Below are 19,379 nucleotides of genomic sequence, written 5' to 3'. Positions count from 1 at the left end.
CAGTGCAAGAAGCCCTATCAGTCCCGGAGTGGAGAAGTGCAATGCAAGTTGAAATGGATGCCCTATTGAAAAATAATACCTGGGAGCTAGTTGACTTGCCCAAAGGAAAGAAACCAGTTGGATGCAGATGGGTATTTACTGTGAAGCACAATGCGGATGGTTCCATTGAGAGGTACAAAGCTCGGCTAGTTGCAAAAGGGTTCACTCAGACTTATGGTATAGATTACTTGGAGACATTTGCCCCGGTAGCCAAGATGACCACCATTCGGGTTCTATTATCTCTTGCAGCAAGCCACACTTGGCCTTTGTACCAAATGGATGTTAAGAATGCCTTCCTGAATGGGGACTTGCAGGAAGAGGTTTACATGCAGTTGCCTTGTGGATTCTATGATACAGAGGCAGGTAAGAAGGTTTGCCGGCTCAATAAGGCATTGTATGGTTTGAAGCAGTCACCTAGAGCTTGGTTCGACAGATTCAAACTAGCCCTTGGGAAGTTCGGTTATGTACAGGCCCAGTCAGATCATACACTGTTCATCAAGAGGGTGGAGTCGTCACTGACACTACTTGCAGTATATGTTGATGATATTGTGGTGACAGGAAATGACAACCATGAGATTGAGTCCCTCAAATAGCTCCTTCATCAAGAGTTTGAGGTGAAAGATCTGGGTACACTACGGTATTTTTTGGGTATTGAGGTTGTTAGATCTAAACAGGGGATCTTTGTCTCTCAGAGGAAATATGTTTTAGATCTCTTGGCTGAAACTGGAAAGCTAGGTGTCAAACCTGCAGATATACCCATTGAACAGAACCACAGGATTAGTGCAGAGAGTGGGGAGCTGCTTGAAGACAAAGTTATTGTTAGACAGTTTTGTATGCCCTTAGCTTCAATCAGAATGATGTACTTTATGAGTTTATTGTAAATGAATAAAGATACATATTTGATTCATGTTCCCTTGGTATGTTTCTGTGTAATACCCTTAAACTAGACACTTAATGAGACTCGTGTTAGTTTAGAATGTTCACAGCCAGTGGGTCGGTCTGGGGAGACCTATCCTGACAAGGCTGACACTGTGGTGCCACCAAGTCGGTTGGGGTGGCCTGTCTCAGCTGCCAGGGTGAGACCCTAGGCACATACAGTGTAGGATTAATTGAATCTTTGAACTGGACCAGATTTCCAGTATTGCCCTGGACCTTGGAGATTGATGGGCAAAACTGAAAAGTTACACCCGACCCCTAGACTCGATTATGATACTACACTAGGTGTCGGATTGGGCTGTCTTTGATGTACCAATCAGTGAGATCCTTAGCGGGGGACAAAACCTGGGTATGTTGGGACAGTCCGAGAATTCATCTGAGTGGGTGATCATAGTGACAGGATCAGCCCCTTTGTCGGACAAAGGTAATGATCGGGGATGCACTCTCACTGATGGAAACCAAGACTGCCGGCAGCCGATTTCAACCGTTGAGATTTGTTTTGCAAAATATATTTTATATAAAAAAGTATATATGTATGGTTTCTAAATTGTTTGCAAGAAGGTTTTAATTCCCGGGATCCATATAAGTGGAGAGTGCAACACTGTTCCTTGCAGCCGAGGGAGAGGTCCTCTCTTGTCGGGCAGTGTATGATCATTATGGGCTGAGAGGTTAAGTGTAAGACCATTGAGGTTAATACCTGATGGGCTAATCTTGCATCTGCCCACAGTCCCTGGGTGTTACAAGGTGGCTTGGCCCAGGGACCTCTTAGGGTAAGTGTTGGGCCCGTAGAGCCCATTTGATGGGTTTCAGGGGGTGCACTGTCTTTAACAGTGTATTCGGCCAGGCCTTGTAACAAAGGCTGGGCCGAACCCATGTGGCTGATGTGTAGATCAATGCTTGGGTCCCACGCCATACAAGGAAGCCCAACTGGGCAGCAGTTAAGAGGGTTAAGTGAGCACATAAGCTTAATGGGCCTAAAGCCCATTTCGAACTGGGCTGCTTATTTAGTTAATATAGGGGCGAAACCTGAAGTGGATCAGCTAATAGGATTGGGCTTAGACCCTATCCACTTAGAGAGTCCAAGATCTAAATAAGATTTAGATCTGGAAACCTCCCAATCAGATTAGGAGATGGCTGATCTGATCTCCAGATAAGATAAGGATTATCCCTTATCACTTAAAGGGACTTCTAAACCAAATATGATTTGGATTAGCAACTCCTAATCTGATTAGGAGATGATCCCTTTAAGACTATAAAAGAAGAAGGGGGCGGCAGCCTTTAGAGACACAATACACACAGATCATCAGGTTTCTTTGGTGCTGAAATCTAAAAGAGAGAATTCTGCTCCCTGCAAATACTCTCTTGCCGCCTCCCTGTTCTTGCCGCCCTGCTTTCCAGTTCGATCTCCACTAGTGGGAGAAGTCAAGATTGGATCTTGACATCAGTCCTTTGAGAAAGGATTGAAAGGAAGCTGTGCTCACGTGCCATCTTGTTGATTCTTGCGAAGGACAGAGTTCTTGGAGAAGAACACTGCTGATTCTGCTCCACCTGCACTGCGCCATCTTCAGTGGGAGCAGTCTTTGGATCCTTCCTTGGGCGTGAACACCTTCGTTGGGAGATATTACTTCTCCGTATCAGGTATAATCCTTCCGCTTCTTTTTGGTTCAGATCTGGTTCAGTTTATGGTTCAGAATTGATCCTTGAAAATATGATTTTCTAAATGGGAATACGATTCCCAGTTGAAGGGAGAGAAAAATTTTTGAAATTCGCCCCTTATTCCGCAATCTTTTGGGCGTCCATAGGATGGATCTCTCATCCCTTCAGTTATGTTCCAGCGGTTAGTGGGAAAGCTCCTATATCTATGCCTCACCCGGCCAGATATCAGTTATGTCGTTAGTGTTGTCAGTCAGTACATGCATTCTCCTAGAACCACGCACCTTCTAGCAGCAGAAAGAATACTAGCATACTTGAAGAGATGCCCGGGTAGAGGTATACTGTTCAAGAACAATGACCACATGAAGGTGGAAGTCTATACGGATGCCGATTGGGCTGGGAGTGTTGATGACAGAAGATCTACCTCTGGATATTGTGCTCTTGTGGGAGGTAACCTGGTCTCTTGGAGGAGTAAGAAACAGAGTGTTGTCTCCCGATCCAGTGCTGAAGCTGAGTACAGGTCAATGGCTAATGGAGTGGCTGAAATTCTTTGGCTGAGATCACTACTTGAGGAGTTGGGTATTGAGTATGAGAAGCCCCTGATGCTGTATTGTGATAATCAAGTGGCTATTAATATAGCACACAACCCAGTGCAGCATGATAGGACTAAACATATTGAAGTTGATCGACACTTTGTACGAGAGAGGGTCTCATCACAAGAAGTGTGTCTCCCATACATCACCTCCAACATGCAGCTGGCAGATATCCTCACCAAAGTTGTACCACGGAAGAAGCTAGAGGCAGATCTATCCAAGTTGGGAATGATAAACATTTATTCCCAACTTGAGGGGGAGTGTAGAGAACACTGATGTGGGCCCCATAGCTACGGTCCCACTGTGTTCGTAGGGTAGAAGATGTTCTAGTCTGCCTAGGGTTAGCTATTGGTCATTTAGTTGTTTCAGTTGTTATTTATTTCAGTCTTATTTTTTGCTCTATTTGTTATGTAAAGACTAAGGGCAGATCTGTCCTTTCCATGTAATGAGCATAACCTATAAATATTAATTAAAATGGCGGCGGCAGAACATTAAGCTTCTGCTCCTCCTTTCAACTCTTGTGTTCTATTGCTTCTCCTCCCTCTTCCTCTTCTTTCTTCTTACCTTTCTTCTTATTTTCTTCTTATGTGAGTCTAATACCAGCCGACCACATGAGAATCTCCTAGGACTAGAAGCTAAAAAGGTGGAGTTCGCAGACTGATTCTTGGAGATCGCCAGCAGTGCTAGCAGCTGTTGGAAGTTTTGTCATGGTTGCAGAGTATTGGTGGTCAGGAAGGATTAGAGAAGACTAGGGTTCAGGTAACCCTAGAAGGCAACGAACAATTCTTTTCTTGTAAGTCATCTACTTTTCTAAGAAAAGATAGGTTGGACCTACCTGGAGAGGAAGGCTGAACCGTTCTAGGTTTTCATCTCTTCGATTCACTAGGGTTTTACAGCAAACCCTACTGTTCTGCTGTGATTAAAACCCTACTGTTTTTACACTTCGATTCAGGGTTTTACAGCAAACCCTACTGTTCTGCTGTGACTAAAACCCTATTGTTTTACACCGAACTGTCTCAGCCTTGTTTCTTTCTGCACTAGAGTTTGAAAGTGATCTTGCGGCAAGCCCTAGTGCTGGACTGAATCTTGTGATCTATCTAGAGCTGTCCTCAAGTTTATTGTTAGCATTGATCAGATTCTATGGTTTCATATTAACCCTACTGCAAGTCTATCTATACAGTACTGATTAGATTGTGCAACTGAATTGATCACTTTAAGGACTGATTAAAACCCTAATTCTGCAAAGGCAAATCAGACCTCCTTCTAAGCTGTTGTTCAGAGTTTTTTGGGGTTTTCAAACTCTCTTAAAGGGGTTAGAGCTCTACGGACAGCCACTGTTGTGTTTGTTGGTTGATTTCAGATCAGAGTTATCCCAGTTTTGTGCACATACACTGTGAATACAGATCAGGCCTATACTGTTTTTTATTGTGATTGGTATTCCAAGTGCTGTTTTAAGACTTGACCGAGATAGAGTTTAAAAATCAGGCAGAAGGCAGCTTTGGGAGCATCAGTTATGGCAGTGTTTCTGAGATGGGTGGTCAGATTACAACCGTAAATTCAGGTACTCTAGCTTCAGTCTACCATGCCTCAACTCCAGGTACTACTGAACCTTGTTGGGTAATAGATTCAAGTGCATCCAACCACATGACTACCTTGCCTTCACTATTTACCTCTTACCATTTGTCATCTGGTAGGGATAAAGTATCTATTGCTGATGGCTCCCTGGTTCCTATTTCTGGGAATGGGGACATTAAGTTATCACATACGATCTCCTTGTCTTCTGTCTTACATGTTCCTAAGCTTGATACTAACCTCCTTTCAGTCAGTAGTATTACCAAACACATGAACTGCTCAGTAACTTTCTTTCCTGACAGGTGTGACCTGGAGGCGAAGAAGGTGATTGGGACTGGCCGTGAGACAAATGGGATCTATCTGCTCGGGGAGAGTTTTCGTCGGGAAGAGTCAGTGGGTAAGAGGTCACTTGTTTCCCAGAGTGTGAGTTCGGTTATGCTTTGGCATAACCGATTGGGTCATTTGTCTTTTCGGTCCTTAAAGAGTTTGTTTCCTACTTTGTTTGAGTCTGTTGAGTTGTCCCAGTTGCAATGTGAAAGTTGTGAGTTTGCTAAACATTGTAGAAACTCTTATTCATTGAGTAATAAAATGAATAATTGTCCTTTTGATCTTGTGCATACGGATGTTTGGGGGCCATATCACATTCCTTCTATGGGTGGGTACAGATATTTTTTGTTATTTGTTGATGACCATACCCGGTTTTCTTGGGTTTATCTTATGCGTTCACGAGATGAGGTTCCCGCCCTGACCCAAAACTTTCACCAAATGATCCTGTTAGCGTAGGGGTATTTCTGTCTTTATACCTTGATTGATGTTGCTGATCTGTAATGTTGTGTTGAAACATGTGCTCTTAACTTAAGTAAGGGCACATAGGTCTTTTCAGTTATGTTTTAATAATAGTATAAATACTTACTGGCCGACTGGGAGAAGTTAAGTTGACTCTTTCAGTTCGAACCAGAATTCTCTCTTCTCTCTTTCTCTCTTTCTCTCTTTCTTTATCACTTTTTCTTCTTCAAAATAACTGAACTCAGTCAGGCCGAACTCTAAGGCAGACCTGAATTATAACATGGTATCATAGCCAGGTTAAATCTGCCTAGATTTCTGCTTGCCTAGGGTTCATTCTCTGTGCACCCTATCTAGGGTTTTCTTCTTTTTTTTTTGTGTTCAATTGGAGATAAGGGAAAGGGCTGAAAAGGAGTGATCGCCCTCTTCCCTTGGGGGTCTCTATGCCTCCAGTCAGGTCGTATGTGGTCGGTTGTTGTGATTTCTGAGATCGCCCTCTCCTAGTAGAGGAAGAATAGAGGGCCGAACTGTGTGTGGTTGTTGTGTGTGAACTGCTCTCCTGCTCGCATGGGTGTTACTTCAACAATAAGGTAAGAGATTTCAGTGCATGATATCTGTTATGGATTAAATAGGAGGTGTGTTTCAGACCATTTGCTAGGGTTTCGGCCAGTAAGGGCTAGGGTTTATGCTGGTTTCTTTGTGCATTTTGAAGGAAGAGATATGATCGTATAGTGGTGAGATTTCAGGTAGTTGTAGGAGTAGGGTTTGTGGTGTGAGCACACTTTTCAGCAACAACAAGTGCTAAAATCAGTGTGACAGGTGTGATTTAGGGTTTGTGGTGTAAAGAGCACACATTCCAGCAACAATTAGTGCTGCAATCAGTGTGACAGGTGTGACCTAGTGGTGTGGAGTGTGCAGATCTCAGTGATAATAGAATTCAGCGTGTGCAGAATTGGTGATAACATAATGGGAGACAATAATGATTATAAACCTAGTGTGATGGTGCCTACAGACTACTTGAATGTTCAGATGACCTCCATTAAGTTAAATGGAGAGAATTATGTGCCTTGGGCTAAATCCGTTGAAGTCTTTCTGAAGGCAAAGAAGAAGGTAAAACACATCAGAGAGGAGAATGAAGGGATGAGAGATCCATCAGATGGACGCCCAAAGATTGCGGAATAAGGTGGCGAATTTCAAAATTTTTCTCTCCCTTCAACTGGGAATCGCATTCCCTATTTAGAAAATCATATTTTCAAGGATCATTCTTGAACCTTAAACTGGATCAAATCTGAACCAAAAGGAGGAGAGAATTATACCTGATACGGAGAAGTAATATCTCCCAACGAAGGTGTTCACGCCCAAGGAAGGATCCAAAGACTGCTCCCACTGAAGATGGCACAGTGCAGGATGGAGAAGAATCAGCAGTGTTCTTCCCCAAGAACTCTGTCCTTCGCAAGAATCAGTAGTATGGTACGTGAGCACAGCTTCCTTTCAATCCTTTCTCAAAGAACTGATGTCAAGATCCAATCTTGACTTCTCCCACAACTGGAGATCGAACTGGCAAACAGGGCGGCAAGAACAGGGAGGCGGCAAGAGAGTATTCGCAGGGTGCAGAATTCTCTCTTCTTGATTTCAGCACTAAAGAAAATCTGATGTGTTGTCTCTTTTGATGCCGCCCCCTCCTTTTGTTAACCTAAAAGATCAGCTCCCAATCCAATTAGGAGCAGCTTATCCAAATCATATTTGGATAAGACTTCTCTTTAGGTGATAGGGATAAACCCTTATCTGCAGATTAGATCAGCTTTCTCCTAATCTCATTAGGAGGTTTCTAAATCTAAATCACATTCAGATCTGGACTCTCTGAGTGGATAGGGTCAAGACCCTATCCTATCTGCTAATCCATCTCAGAATTCGCCCCTTTAATTAACTAAATGAATAGCCCAGTTCAAAATGGGCTTTAGGCCCATTAAGCTTATGTGCTCACTTAACCTTCCTAACTGCTGCCCAGTTGGGCTTCCTTGTATGGCGTGGGACCCAAGCATTGATCTACACATCAGCCACATGGGTTCGGCCCAGCCTTTAAGGCCTGGCCGAATACACTGTTAAAGACAATGCACCCCCTGAAACCCATCGAATGGGCTCTATAGGCCCAACACTTACCCTAAGTGGTCCCTGGGCCAAGCTACCTTGTAACACCCAGGGACTGTGGGCAAATGCAAGATTAGCCCATCAGGTATTATCCTCAATGGTCTTACAGTTAACCTCTCAGCCCATAATGATCACACACTGTCCGACAAGAGAGGACCTCTCCCTCAGCTGCAAGGAACAGTGTTGCACTCTCCACTTATATGGATCCCGGGAATTAAAATCTTTTTGCAAACATTTGAGAAACCATAATATATATATACTTTTATATCTCATATAAAATATATTTTGCAAAACAAATCTCAACGGTTGAAATCGGTTGCCGGCAGTCTTGGTTTCCATCAGTGAGAGTGCATCCCCGATCATTACCTTTGTCCGACAAAGGGGCTGATCCTGTCACTATGATCACCCACTCAGATGAATTCTCGGACTGTCCCAACATACCCAGGTTTTGACCCCCGCTAAGGATCTCATTGATTGGTATATCAAAGACAGCCCAATTCGACACCTAGTGCAGTATCATAATCGAGTCTAGGGGTCGGGTGTAACTTTCCAGTTTTGCCCATCAATCTCCAAGGTCCAGGGCAATACTGGAAATCTGGTCCATTTCAAAGATTCAATTAATCCTACACTGTATGTGCCTAGGGTCTCACCCTGGCAGCTGAGACAGGCCACCCCAACCGACTTGGTGGCACCACAGTGTCAGCCTTGTCAGGATAGGTCCAGACCGACCCACTAGCCGTGAACATTCTAAACTAACACGAGTCTCATTAAGTGTCCAGTTTAAGGGTATCACATAGAAACATACCAAGGGAACATGAATCAAATATGCACTTTTATTCATTTACAATAAACTCATAAAGTACATCATTCTGATTGAAGCTAAGGGCATACAAAACTGTTTAACAAAGAAACCCTCCTCTGACTCTCACGAGTATGAAGACTGGGAGCAAGAGGATGCTCAGATCATCACATGGTTGTGGAACAGTATGGAACCCAGGATTAGTGTGAACTTCATGTTCCTTGATACTGCCAAAGATGTGTGGGACCATGCGAAGAAATTGTATTCGGGGCAGGACAATACAACCAGAGTTTATCAACTTTATCAAGAGTACTTTAATCTGCAACAGGGCAATCAGAGTCTTGAGGAGTACTATGCCAACATGAGGAACATACGTAATGAGTTGAATGTCTATCATCCTCTCACTTCTAATGTCAAGATTCAGCAACAACAGAGAGAGCAGCTTGATGTGACTAGATTTTTGGTGAGACTAAAGTCTGAATATGAACCAGTACGGGCTCAGATATTAGGGGGATCAGCTCTTCCGTCCCTAGAAGAGGTATTTGCTCGACTTCGGAGGATTTCTATCGGATCTACTGAGAACTCTAATATCTCAGATAGATCTGCCTTTGCTGCATCGAGAGGCCGTGGTGGTAGAGGTGGAGCTCGGGGAGCTCAGTCTGGCCGTGGTGTTGGTAGTGGTTCTGCATATGGCCGAAGTGGCAATGGTGGGTCTACTTATAGTCGTGGTGGTGGTCGTACTGGGAGCAGAGATTCAGGGGGAGCCCGTGGTAGAGGACATAGCTCAGGCCCGAGGAAGTGCACTCATTGTGGTATGGATGGACATACCATCAACTATTGTTATGATTTACATGGTCCTCCCTCAACCTGGGCCAATCATGCCGCGACCGGTGACTCAAGTTCCAGCTTTAGACAAGAGAATCATTCATCTGACCAGTTGCCTCCTACATCCACAGATGGTCCCATGAAGGAGATGGTGAGTGTTCCCCGTGATGAATATGAGAGGTTTATCCAATCACAGCAGAACACGGCGACTTTTTCTCACTCAGGTATGGCTTGTCTGGCATCTACACCCAATCCCTGGATCATTGATTCTGGAGCCTCCAATCACATGACTGGAACTCCAGGTGTGTTTTCCTCCTTATCTCATTGCTCAACATCACAATCTGTTACCCTTGCTAATGGTTCCACATCCTCAATTTGTGGTGTTGGTAATGTTGACCTAGATCCTGTATCCCTCTCATCAGTTCTGTATGTTCCCTTTAGTTCTAGGGTTGATAATCGTGTGTCGAGTCCTTTTTCTTTAGTTCATTCAGATGTTTGGGGTCCTTATAAAGTAATGTCATATAATGGATACAGATATTTTGTCATTTTTGTGGATGATTTTTCAAGGATGACGTGGCTCTATTTAATGAAAGAAAGAAGTGAATTGTTTACCATTTTTCAAAAATTTTATGCTGAAATTCGTAACCAATTTGGTACCCACATCAAAGTTTTTCGTTCTAATAATGGCCGCAAATATTTATCCTCATCATTTCAGGAATACCTGGACCAACATGGCATTATACATCAGACCTCATGTACCTACACCCCACAACAAAACGGGGTGGCTGAGAGAAAGAATCGCCATCTCCTTGAAACAGCAAGATCCCTAATGCATCACATGCATGTTCCCAAACCTTTTTGGAGTGATGCAGTGCTTACCTCTTGTTTTCTAATTAATCGGATGCCCACGTTCATCCTTGATGGTCAGTCTCCGTTTCAGGTCTTGTTTCCCACTTTGTCTCCGTTTCCTCTTACGCCGAGAGTTTTTGGGTGTGTCTGTTTTGTCCATAATCTGGGTCCCGGGAACGACAAGTTTGATGCCCGTTCTCTCAAGTGCATCTTCCTTGACTATTCTCGGACCCAGAAAGGGTATAGGTGTTACCATCCTGGTTCTCGACGGTCCTTTGTGTGTGCTGATGTCAGTTTCTTTGAGTCTACTCCATTCTTTTTGGGGTCTGGTGATGCTTCTTCCTCCTCATCACCTCCTCCTCTTCCACTTCCCGTTGTCGATCCTCCTCCCTTTGTTCCAGTCGTGACCAAATCCTTGCCTCCGGTGCCACTACCTGTTGAACGCCCACCTATCCGTCATGTGTATACACATCGCCCACGTGCACCAGCTACTACTCCTCTGGCTACATCTCCGTCAACGGATCCGGCACCAGACCCCCACTTAGCATTTGAGATTGATCTACCCATTGCTTTGCGGAAAGGTAAACGTACTTGCACCCTTCATCCCATTTCTAATTATGTTTCTCTTACCTTTCCGCTTCCCATCGCTAGTTTGTTACCTTGTTATCATCAGTTATTGTTCCCAAAGATGTCCAGGAAGCCCTTGCCTCTCCAGGGTGGTGCCATGCCATGGAAGAAGAACTCTCAGCCCTTCATCATAATCATACTTGGGACCTCACTGCTTTTCCTCCTGGGAAGCAAGATGTTGGTTGTAAGTGGGTTTATACAGTTAAGTATCTGCCTGATGGTAGTGTTGAACGCCTGAAAGCGCGATTAAATGCAAAAGGGTACTCCCAAACCTATGGCATTGACTACACAGAGACCTTCTCACCGGTTGCTAAGATAGGGTCAGTTCGTGTTGTGATCTCTCTTGCAGCCATGTATGAGTGGCCACTATATCAGCTTGATATCAAGAATGCCTTTTTGCATGGTGACTTACTCGAGGAGGTCTACATGGAGCAACCTCCAGGGTTTGTTGCTCAGGGGGAGGATGGTAAGGTGTGCAGACTAAGGAAGACTATATATGGGCTTAAACAGTCTCCTCGAGCATGGTTTGGTAGGTTCAGTGAGGTGGTAAAGAAGTTTGGCATGAAACAATGCAAAGTTGACCATTATGTATTTAGTCATGACTCTCCGGGAGGAAAAATACTATTGGTGGTGTATGTAGATGATATTGTTATTACTGGGAATGATAACATTGGTATTGACAGGCTGAAGACTTATCTGCAGGATCACTTTCAGACAAAGGATCTGGGTAAACTGAAATACTTCTTGGGGATAGAGGTAGCGAGATCCAAGTATGGGATTAACCTGTGCCAGAGGAAGTATATGCTTGATTTGCTGGAAGAAACAGGCTTGTTGGGTGCCAAACCAGCTGAAACACCCATGGACACAAATACCAAGCTAAGCAGTGATATGGGTGAAGTGTTTGAAGACCCTGGCAGATACCAACGACTTGTGGGCAAACTAAACTACCTAACCATTACTAGACCAGACATCTCATTTGCAGTTAGTGTGGTAAGCCAGTTCATGCAAAAACCTTTGATTCCTCGTTGGAATGCGGTTCTGAGAATTGTGAAGTATCTAAAAGGGGCCCCGGGTCGCGGTCTGATATACAACAGTGGGGGAAAACTTGAAATAGAAGGGTATTCTGATGCTGATTGAGCCGGTTCTATGTCTGATAGGCGGTCTACTACAGGCTATTGCACGTTTCTGGGAGGTAACCTGGTGACATGGAAAAGTAAGAAGCAGACGGTTGTGGCAAGAAGCAGTGCAGAAGCAGAATATAGGGCTATGGCGCATACCGCTTGTGAATTAGTGTGGCTAAGGAACCTTCTACAGGAAGTAGGGTACAACATTAACACTCCAATGAAGCTCTATTGTGATAATCAGGCTGCAGTTCATATCTCCTCTAATCCAGTGTTTCATGAAAGAACCAAGCACATTGAGGTTGACTGTCACTTTGTGAGGGAGAAGGTGCTGAATGGAGAGCTAGACACTACACATGTTAATACAGGAAATCAGTGGGCTGACTTATTTACAAAAGGCTTGAGTCGAGGAAGAGTGGACTACATATGTAACAAGCTAGGAGTATATGATATATACTCACCAGCTTGAGGGGGAGTGTTAGCGTAGGGGTATTTCTGTCTTTATACCTTGATTGATGTTGCTGATCTGTAATGTTGTGTTGAAACATGTGCTCTTAACTTAAGTAAGGGCACATAGGTCTTTTCAGTTATGTTTTAATAATAGTATAAATACTTACTGGCCGACTGGGAGAAGTTAAGTTGACTCTTTCAGTTCGAACCAGAATTCTCTCTTTCTCTCTTTCTCTCTTTCTCTCTTTCTCTCTTTCTCTCTTTCTTTATCACTTTTTCTTCTTCTACATAACTGAACTCAGTCAGGCCGAACTCTAAGGCAGACTTGAATTATAACAGATCCTAACCCAGTTTGATGTCAAGATTAAAGTTCTTAGATCTGATAATGCAAAGGAATACTTTGCTAAGTCATTGGCATCTTACCTTCTTACTCATGGGGTTATCCATCAGAGCTCTTGCCCTCATACACCTCAACAGAATGGGGTTGCAGAAAGGAAGAATAGGCACATCTTGGAGGTGGCTAGAAGTCTTATGTTTACCTCCAATGTCCCTATTCGCTTCTAGGGTGATGCTATCCTCACAGCAGTATATCTTATTAATCGGATTCCTTCCCGGGTTCTTGATTTGCGATCTCCTTTTTCCCTTCTATACCCACATGAGGAGTTGTTTTTTATTCCCCTTAAAACATTTAGTTGTACCTGTTTTGTTCAGCTTCTCGGACCCCATCACTCCAAGTTTGAACCCAAGACCTCCAAATGCATTTTCCTTGGTTATGCACAAACTCAAAAGGGGTATTGCTGCTATGATCCTGTCACAGGAAGGAAGTTCGTCTCCATGGATGTCACTTTCTTTGAGGAGACACCCTATTATCCTCGGGTTTCTCCTCAGGGGGAGAGCAGTGAGAGTAGGGGTTTAAGTCCTTATCTTCAGGGGGAGAGCAGTGAGAGTGGGGTAGTTCCTTTACCTATTCCATTGGGTGATGGGAGCTGCAATGGTGAGGGTGGTCAGAGGGATCAAGAGTTGAGGGGGAGTTGCAATGGTGAGGGAGGTCAGAGGGATCAGGAGTTGAGGGTCTATCACAGGCGGTGCAGGCAGGTTGATCCCGATCATCAGTAGTCCAGGCCAGCTCCAATCTCATCTACGGCCCCAGGTCCAGACATTACAGTCCCAGGACCCACAGAGACTTCTTCTGTTGTTGCCATTTCACCTCCTACAGATGACTTTGATCTTCCGATTGCAATCCATAAAGGGAAACGACATTGTACCACATCTACAGCCCACTGTATTTCCCATTTTTTATCCTATGGTCGCCTATCTCCTACCTACAGGTCCTACCTTAGTTCCATTTCCAATGTCCCTATTCCAAGAACAGTACAAGAGGCCCTATCAGTCTCGGAGTGGAGAGGTGCAATGCAAGTTGAAATGGATGCCCTGTTGAAAAATAATACCTGGGAGCTAGTTGACTTGCCCAAAGGAAAGAAACCAGTTGGATGCAGATGGGTATTTACTGTGAAGCACAATGCGGATGGTTCCATTGAGAGGTACAAAGCTCGGCTAGTTGCAAAAGGATTCACTCAGACTTATGGTATAGATTACTTGGAGACATTTGCCCCGGTAGCCAAGATGACCACCATTCGGGTTCTATTATCTCTTGCAGCAAGCCACACTTGGCCTTTGTACCAAATGGATGTTAAAAATGCCTTCCTGAATGAGGACTTGTAGGAAGAGGTTTACATGCAGTTGCCTCCTGGATACTATGATACAGAGACACGTAAGAAGGTCCACCGGCTCGATAAGGCATTGTATGGTTTGAAGCAGTCACCTAGAGCTTGGTTCGACAGATTCAGACTAGCTCTTGAAAAGTTCGGTTATGTACAGGCCCAGTCAGATCATACACTGTTCATCAAGAGGGTGGAGTCTTCACTGACACTACTTGCAGTATATGTTGATGATATTGTGGTGATAGGAAATGACAGCCATGAGATTGAGTCTCTCAAACAGCTCCTTCATCAAGAGTTTGAGGTGAAAGATTTGGGTACACTACGGTATTTTTTGGGCATTGAAGTTGCTAGATCTAAACAGGGGATCTTTGTCTCTCAGAGGAAATATGTTTTAGATCTGTTGGCTGAAACTGGAAAGCTGGGTGTCAAACCTGCAGATACACCCATTGAACAGAACCATAGGATTAGTGCAGAGAGTGGGGAGCTGCTTGAAGACAAAGTTATGTTCCAGCGGTTGGTAGGAAAGCTCCTATATCTCTGCCTCACTCGGCCGGATATTACTTATGTTGTTAGTGTTGTCAGCCAGTACATGCATTCTCCTAGAACCACACATCTTCTTGCGGCAGAAAGAATTCTAGCCTACTTGAAGAGATGCCCGGGTAGGGGTATACTGTTCAAGAACAATAACCACATGAAGGTGGAGGTCTATACAGATGCCGATTGGGCTGGGAGTGTTGATGACAGACAGTCTACCTCAGGATATTGTGCCCTTGTGGGAGGAAACATTGTCTCCTGGAGAAGTAAGAAACAAAGTGTTGTCTCCCGGTCTAGTGCTGAAGCAGAACACAGGTCCATGGCCAACGGAGTGGCTGAAATCCTATGGCTAAGATCTCTACTTGAGGAGTTGGGTATTGAGTATGAGAAGCCTCTGATGTTGTATTGTGATAATCAAGCAGCCATTAATATAGCACATAATTCAGTGCAGCATGACAGAACCAAACACATTGAAGTTGACTGACATTTTGTACGAGAGAGGGTCTCATCTCAAGAAATATGCCTCCCTTACATCACATCCAGTATGCAACTAGTAGATATCCTCACTAAAGTTGTATCAAGAAAGAAGCTAGAAGTGGATCTATCCAAGTTGGGAATGATAAACATTTACTCCCAACTTAGAGGGGGAGTGTAGAGAAACTGATGTGGGCCCCACAGCTGTGGGCCACTCTGTCCGTAGGGTAGAATATACCTAGTCTATCTGTTATGTTACTCTGTTATTCTAGTTCTGTTATTTACGTTTCAGTTTTTTATATTGTTAAGTGTTATGATGTAAACACCAGGGGCGGATATGTCCTTTCATGTAATTAGCATAACATATAAATATTAAATTGAAGTGGCGGCGGCAGATATGTCCTTTCATAGTAGTTTACTAGTCCTTCATAACTTCAGCACTAAATCACTTCAGATCTGCAAATAAAAAAGATCATCTTGTGTGCTCTATTCAAGCATTTGGTTTCTTAGGAAACAAAATACACTTAGTTCTTGTACATGCTTGAAACAAATGCAAGACCACTGTCCACTGGTGCCAATGTGGGAAGTATGCAGGATATTTAGCAAATAGAAACCACAATTTCAAAGGATCACCTAAAAGCCTACCACCAAACTCCAAAAAGTTCGAGATCCCATGAAGGCCCTCTAACCAAAAAGAAGACAGAGATAACCAATTTTTTCCTATCAAAAGGCCTTGAGACCAATGGGACCCCCAAGAACCTTAAACGCAAGCTGCAAACCAGAGCTCAAGAAAACCACTGTAAACCACACCAGACAAATCCAAAAGAATTCCAGTCACCCAGAATCAAAGCATATCCACTAAAGGCCTTTCAACTGTACATGGAGGTCCTTCAGGCACACTAGGAGAGAAAATTTTTGGTTCATTTTGTCAATTTTAACCAAACAATGCTCACCCCTAATAATGGTATCTTATCTTTTAATTCAACAACACTAGGAGAGAAAAATGCTTCATATGACCACCCTGTTCTCCCTGGACAAGTTTTGCCCTGTTTTAAAGGATAGCTCACCCCCCTTACCACCCACCCTCTATGCTCTAGGCATACCCTAGAGCCACAATCTCATGAGCAATGATACAGTTTGATGTGTATCCTCTAATGTTGAACAGGACATTCCTCAATACTATACAACACAATAATACATAACCACCAAAAGATTGGCAGGTCCAGTCCCTTCAAAGAGAAACCTAGAAAGTGTATATGTAAGTTAACACTTGACACAAACATGGCTCTAAGAATCAAGAGAGGAAATAAGACAAGTACATGAAAAAATTAAGAGATTCAAAAATCCTAAAAGCAATTAGAAGAACATCTTCTAACTATTTACTATGAATAGAAAGCCTGGAGCTAGAACACTCACTTGAGTTAGTTGAGTTTGTTAGCACAAGGTGGTTCGTTTTAGAACCAATCACAAAGTGGTTAGGTTCACCGTCTTATAATCTTAAACCAGGTACATGAACACACTGAGCAACAATTTCTAATCTGATCTGAACAAGCAAAGCCAGCAGGAACAATATTTCACATCATAACAATCTCCAGACTATCAATATTTTGTATCATGAAATTTTATGCAGATATATGCATATTTGTGTCTGTATACATTGTCCAGTGTATAAATTCAAGTAAAATCATACCTCGAGAGAAATTGTAGCACCAGATGTGGCACCAATGTCATATCCATACAGCAGTCCTCCAAGTGCTGGGAATAGAAACCTACAGCTCAGCAAGTTGCTCATTATTTCATATATAGAAATTAGAAAAGCTAAGCTGAACAGGCAATATACACAGACTTAACTACTTCAACATGAACGCTATCAAAATAAAGCGTTGGCCATGTTCAATGATGTGAAGCAAGAAAAAGAAGCCGCAAACACACATCTATATTGAACAGGAAAATCATTCATTTCAGTAGCAGACAGCCAGACATGGGTGTCACTAGAGTCTCATACCTAGTTGGACATTACATATGCAACTTGATTCCATTCACAGATGGTGTGCGCTCTGAAACCATACAGATGGCATGGTTCAAGAAAATGTTCTAAAAGCTTAACAAAGATGTAACTCTCCAGGTTTGGAAATCACTAATCAGCAGTTTTTCCATTGAGATCAAACTGACTGAGTGACTAATAAAAAAGAAAATAACATTGATAAACGGGGAAAATAAAATTAAGATAAACAAACATATAAATCCAAAACATTATTGTGCAATAAAAATGCAAATTTTTAACCATTTCAAAATACGCATGCACAGGTAAGTGGTTTTGACCAATTCCAAGTTTGACCAAAAAATATCCATCAGGTTGGCATACCATCTTGGCTACTATTTCACAACTCAGCTGTTTCGTCGGGTCCAGTCTGATTTTCAAAATTACAGTTCAGGATTTAGTTAACAGTCTGAAGAGTATGGTTCAGGATTTTTCTAATAACCTGAACAGTTAGGCCACCCAGCCCAATCTGAATTTCAAAATGATGGTAGGAAATGATACATACACTGACACACATATACATGGCCATTTATCTTAAAAATGAAGTGATATGCAAAAGTAATGGATTTGGTGCAGTCTCTCTTAAACAGTTGCTGATGATGCATAGAATCAGTGTGATTAAAAGAAACCACCATTTCTTTGGAAATCATTGTCTGGAAAAGTAACAAATTATCAACAGTTCATAGAAACACAACTATTTTTTAAAGAAAGAAAAATATTGCATTTCTAATAAAGTCTCCAGCATCTACTCCTATTATTGAGCAAGGAATGGAGAATGCAGATGAAGGGACAAAAATGCCAAACCTAATGCTACCAATGCAAGAAATAACTTGTTCAAGAGAGAAAATGGCAAGCATGCACGTATAGTTTCCCATCCAATTCTAACAATTTCATATCTTTTCTCTCTGTCATCTCATACCATTACCCAATGTTAGTCATAGTTATCTGGAGTCTTGGGAGTGGTAAACTGGGCACGGTCCTAACCTTAGGTTTGTTTTTAACACAAGGTGGCCTCTCTCTGACTAGAAGATAATCTACCTATAATTGGGTAAGAGGATATTTATCTTGGCATCAGCATCCCAAAACATTTTTTCAATCTTATTTTATCGGTCATAACAATTCCGAAGCATATCCATTGAGTTACATATGCAAGTAATTGTTAAGATATTATGACAAGGCCATAGTAAATTAAACTTAATATACAATCTCAGTCTATATACACATGCAGCTTTCTTACGGAATAAATTGTGCGATCACTGAGCAAAAGAGAAGAAGTAGTTCCGAAATACTCACGGCAAGATTATTGCCCAAACAGAATAGTTCTTGTAATACTCGTCCCGCCCAATAAGAGGCTCTCTTGCCTGATCGATCTCTCCCGAAGACTTCCCAGCCTACTCAGTTTACGACAAAACAAAACTGCTCTTAATCGGAAAGGGCAAAATTAAGCTAATTCCAAATTCCGATTCAATCAAATTGCAATTAGATAAAGACCCAGAAAGAAAGAAAGAAACACCAGATTTCAGCCTTGACAACCTTTCCAAAGAATGAAAGCCCGGGTTGCTCTGGGTCAGAGGCCTCCGAGGACGCCATTTTCCAACTTCAGAAACAGAACTCTGAGCACAACCAATAAGTAGGAAACAGAAACCCGGAGTAAGGGTTGTTGGGAGAGATAGACAGGGGGGGCGAATGAATTAAGGCACCAGAGCGGAGGTTGGCACAAGGAGGTAGTTGGAGTTGCAGAAATGGATGGATAATCACCTGCAGTTTTCTTCTCAAGAAAAATTTCAGTGAAAACGACTTTTCCTGATTGAAATAACAACAATTAAGAACGATTTCTTCCTATAAAATAGCGGCCGCGGATCTAGCACGTCGTCACAGAAGAGCTGAGAGAGTTCTCGGGCGATCAATTGACTCAATTCTGACTTGGAATAAGAGTCTCTGGATTTGCAACCTACCACGCTACTCAAAAGACACCACAGCCGCACATCTGTGTCCACTTGGCTCGCCAAGCAACCCTCCACGTGGCATCTCCCTCTTAACACAGTTTTCTTCTTTTCTCATCTCTTCTGGGCAAATTTGCCACGTGGAGTTGATCTGCGTCTCAACAAAGCCCGCGTGGCGTCGCCCTTTCAACACCATTTTACTTCTTTTCTCATCGCTCTTCTGGACTAATTGCCACGTGGAATTGACGATTGTGCGTCTATGTTCCCACTT

At 43.0% G+C, this 19,379-nt stretch overlaps 1 protein-coding gene across 2 annotated transcripts in view; it reads right to left on the bottom strand.

The window, feature by feature from the left end:
• Window positions 1-19,155, bottom strand: part of LOC104600413 (D-xylose-proton symporter-like 2) — a 44,571-nt gene extending 25,416 nt beyond the window's left edge. Inside the window, exons 1-3 of one of the 2 annotated variants that reach the window (XM_088895392.1) lie at window positions 18,699-19,155; window positions 18,459-18,556; window positions 16,815-16,893 (exon numbers count right to left, since the gene is read on the bottom strand). In XM_088895392.1, coding sequence (XP_088751518.1) covers window positions 16,815-16,893; window positions 18,459-18,556; window positions 18,699-18,755 — 234 coding nt within the window. In that variant the 5' untranslated portion in view covers window positions 18,756-19,155. The remainder of the gene's footprint in view (window positions 1-16,814; window positions 16,894-18,458; window positions 18,557-18,698) is intronic. The other variant, XM_088895391.1, reaches the window with a different exon arrangement.
• Between the last annotated feature and the right edge of the window lie 224 nt (window positions 19,156-19,379).

Source organism: Nelumbo nucifera, chromosome 1, assembly GCF_055504915.1.
Source record: "Nelumbo nucifera cultivar China Antique chromosome 1, China Antique-T2T, whole genome shotgun sequence".
In the NCBI taxonomy this organism is placed as follows: Eukaryota; Viridiplantae; Streptophyta; class Magnoliopsida; order Proteales; family Nelumbonaceae; genus Nelumbo; species Nelumbo nucifera.
The sequence above is the reverse complement of the archived record's forward strand: the minus strand, read 5'-3'. Positions and strand labels throughout refer to the sequence as shown.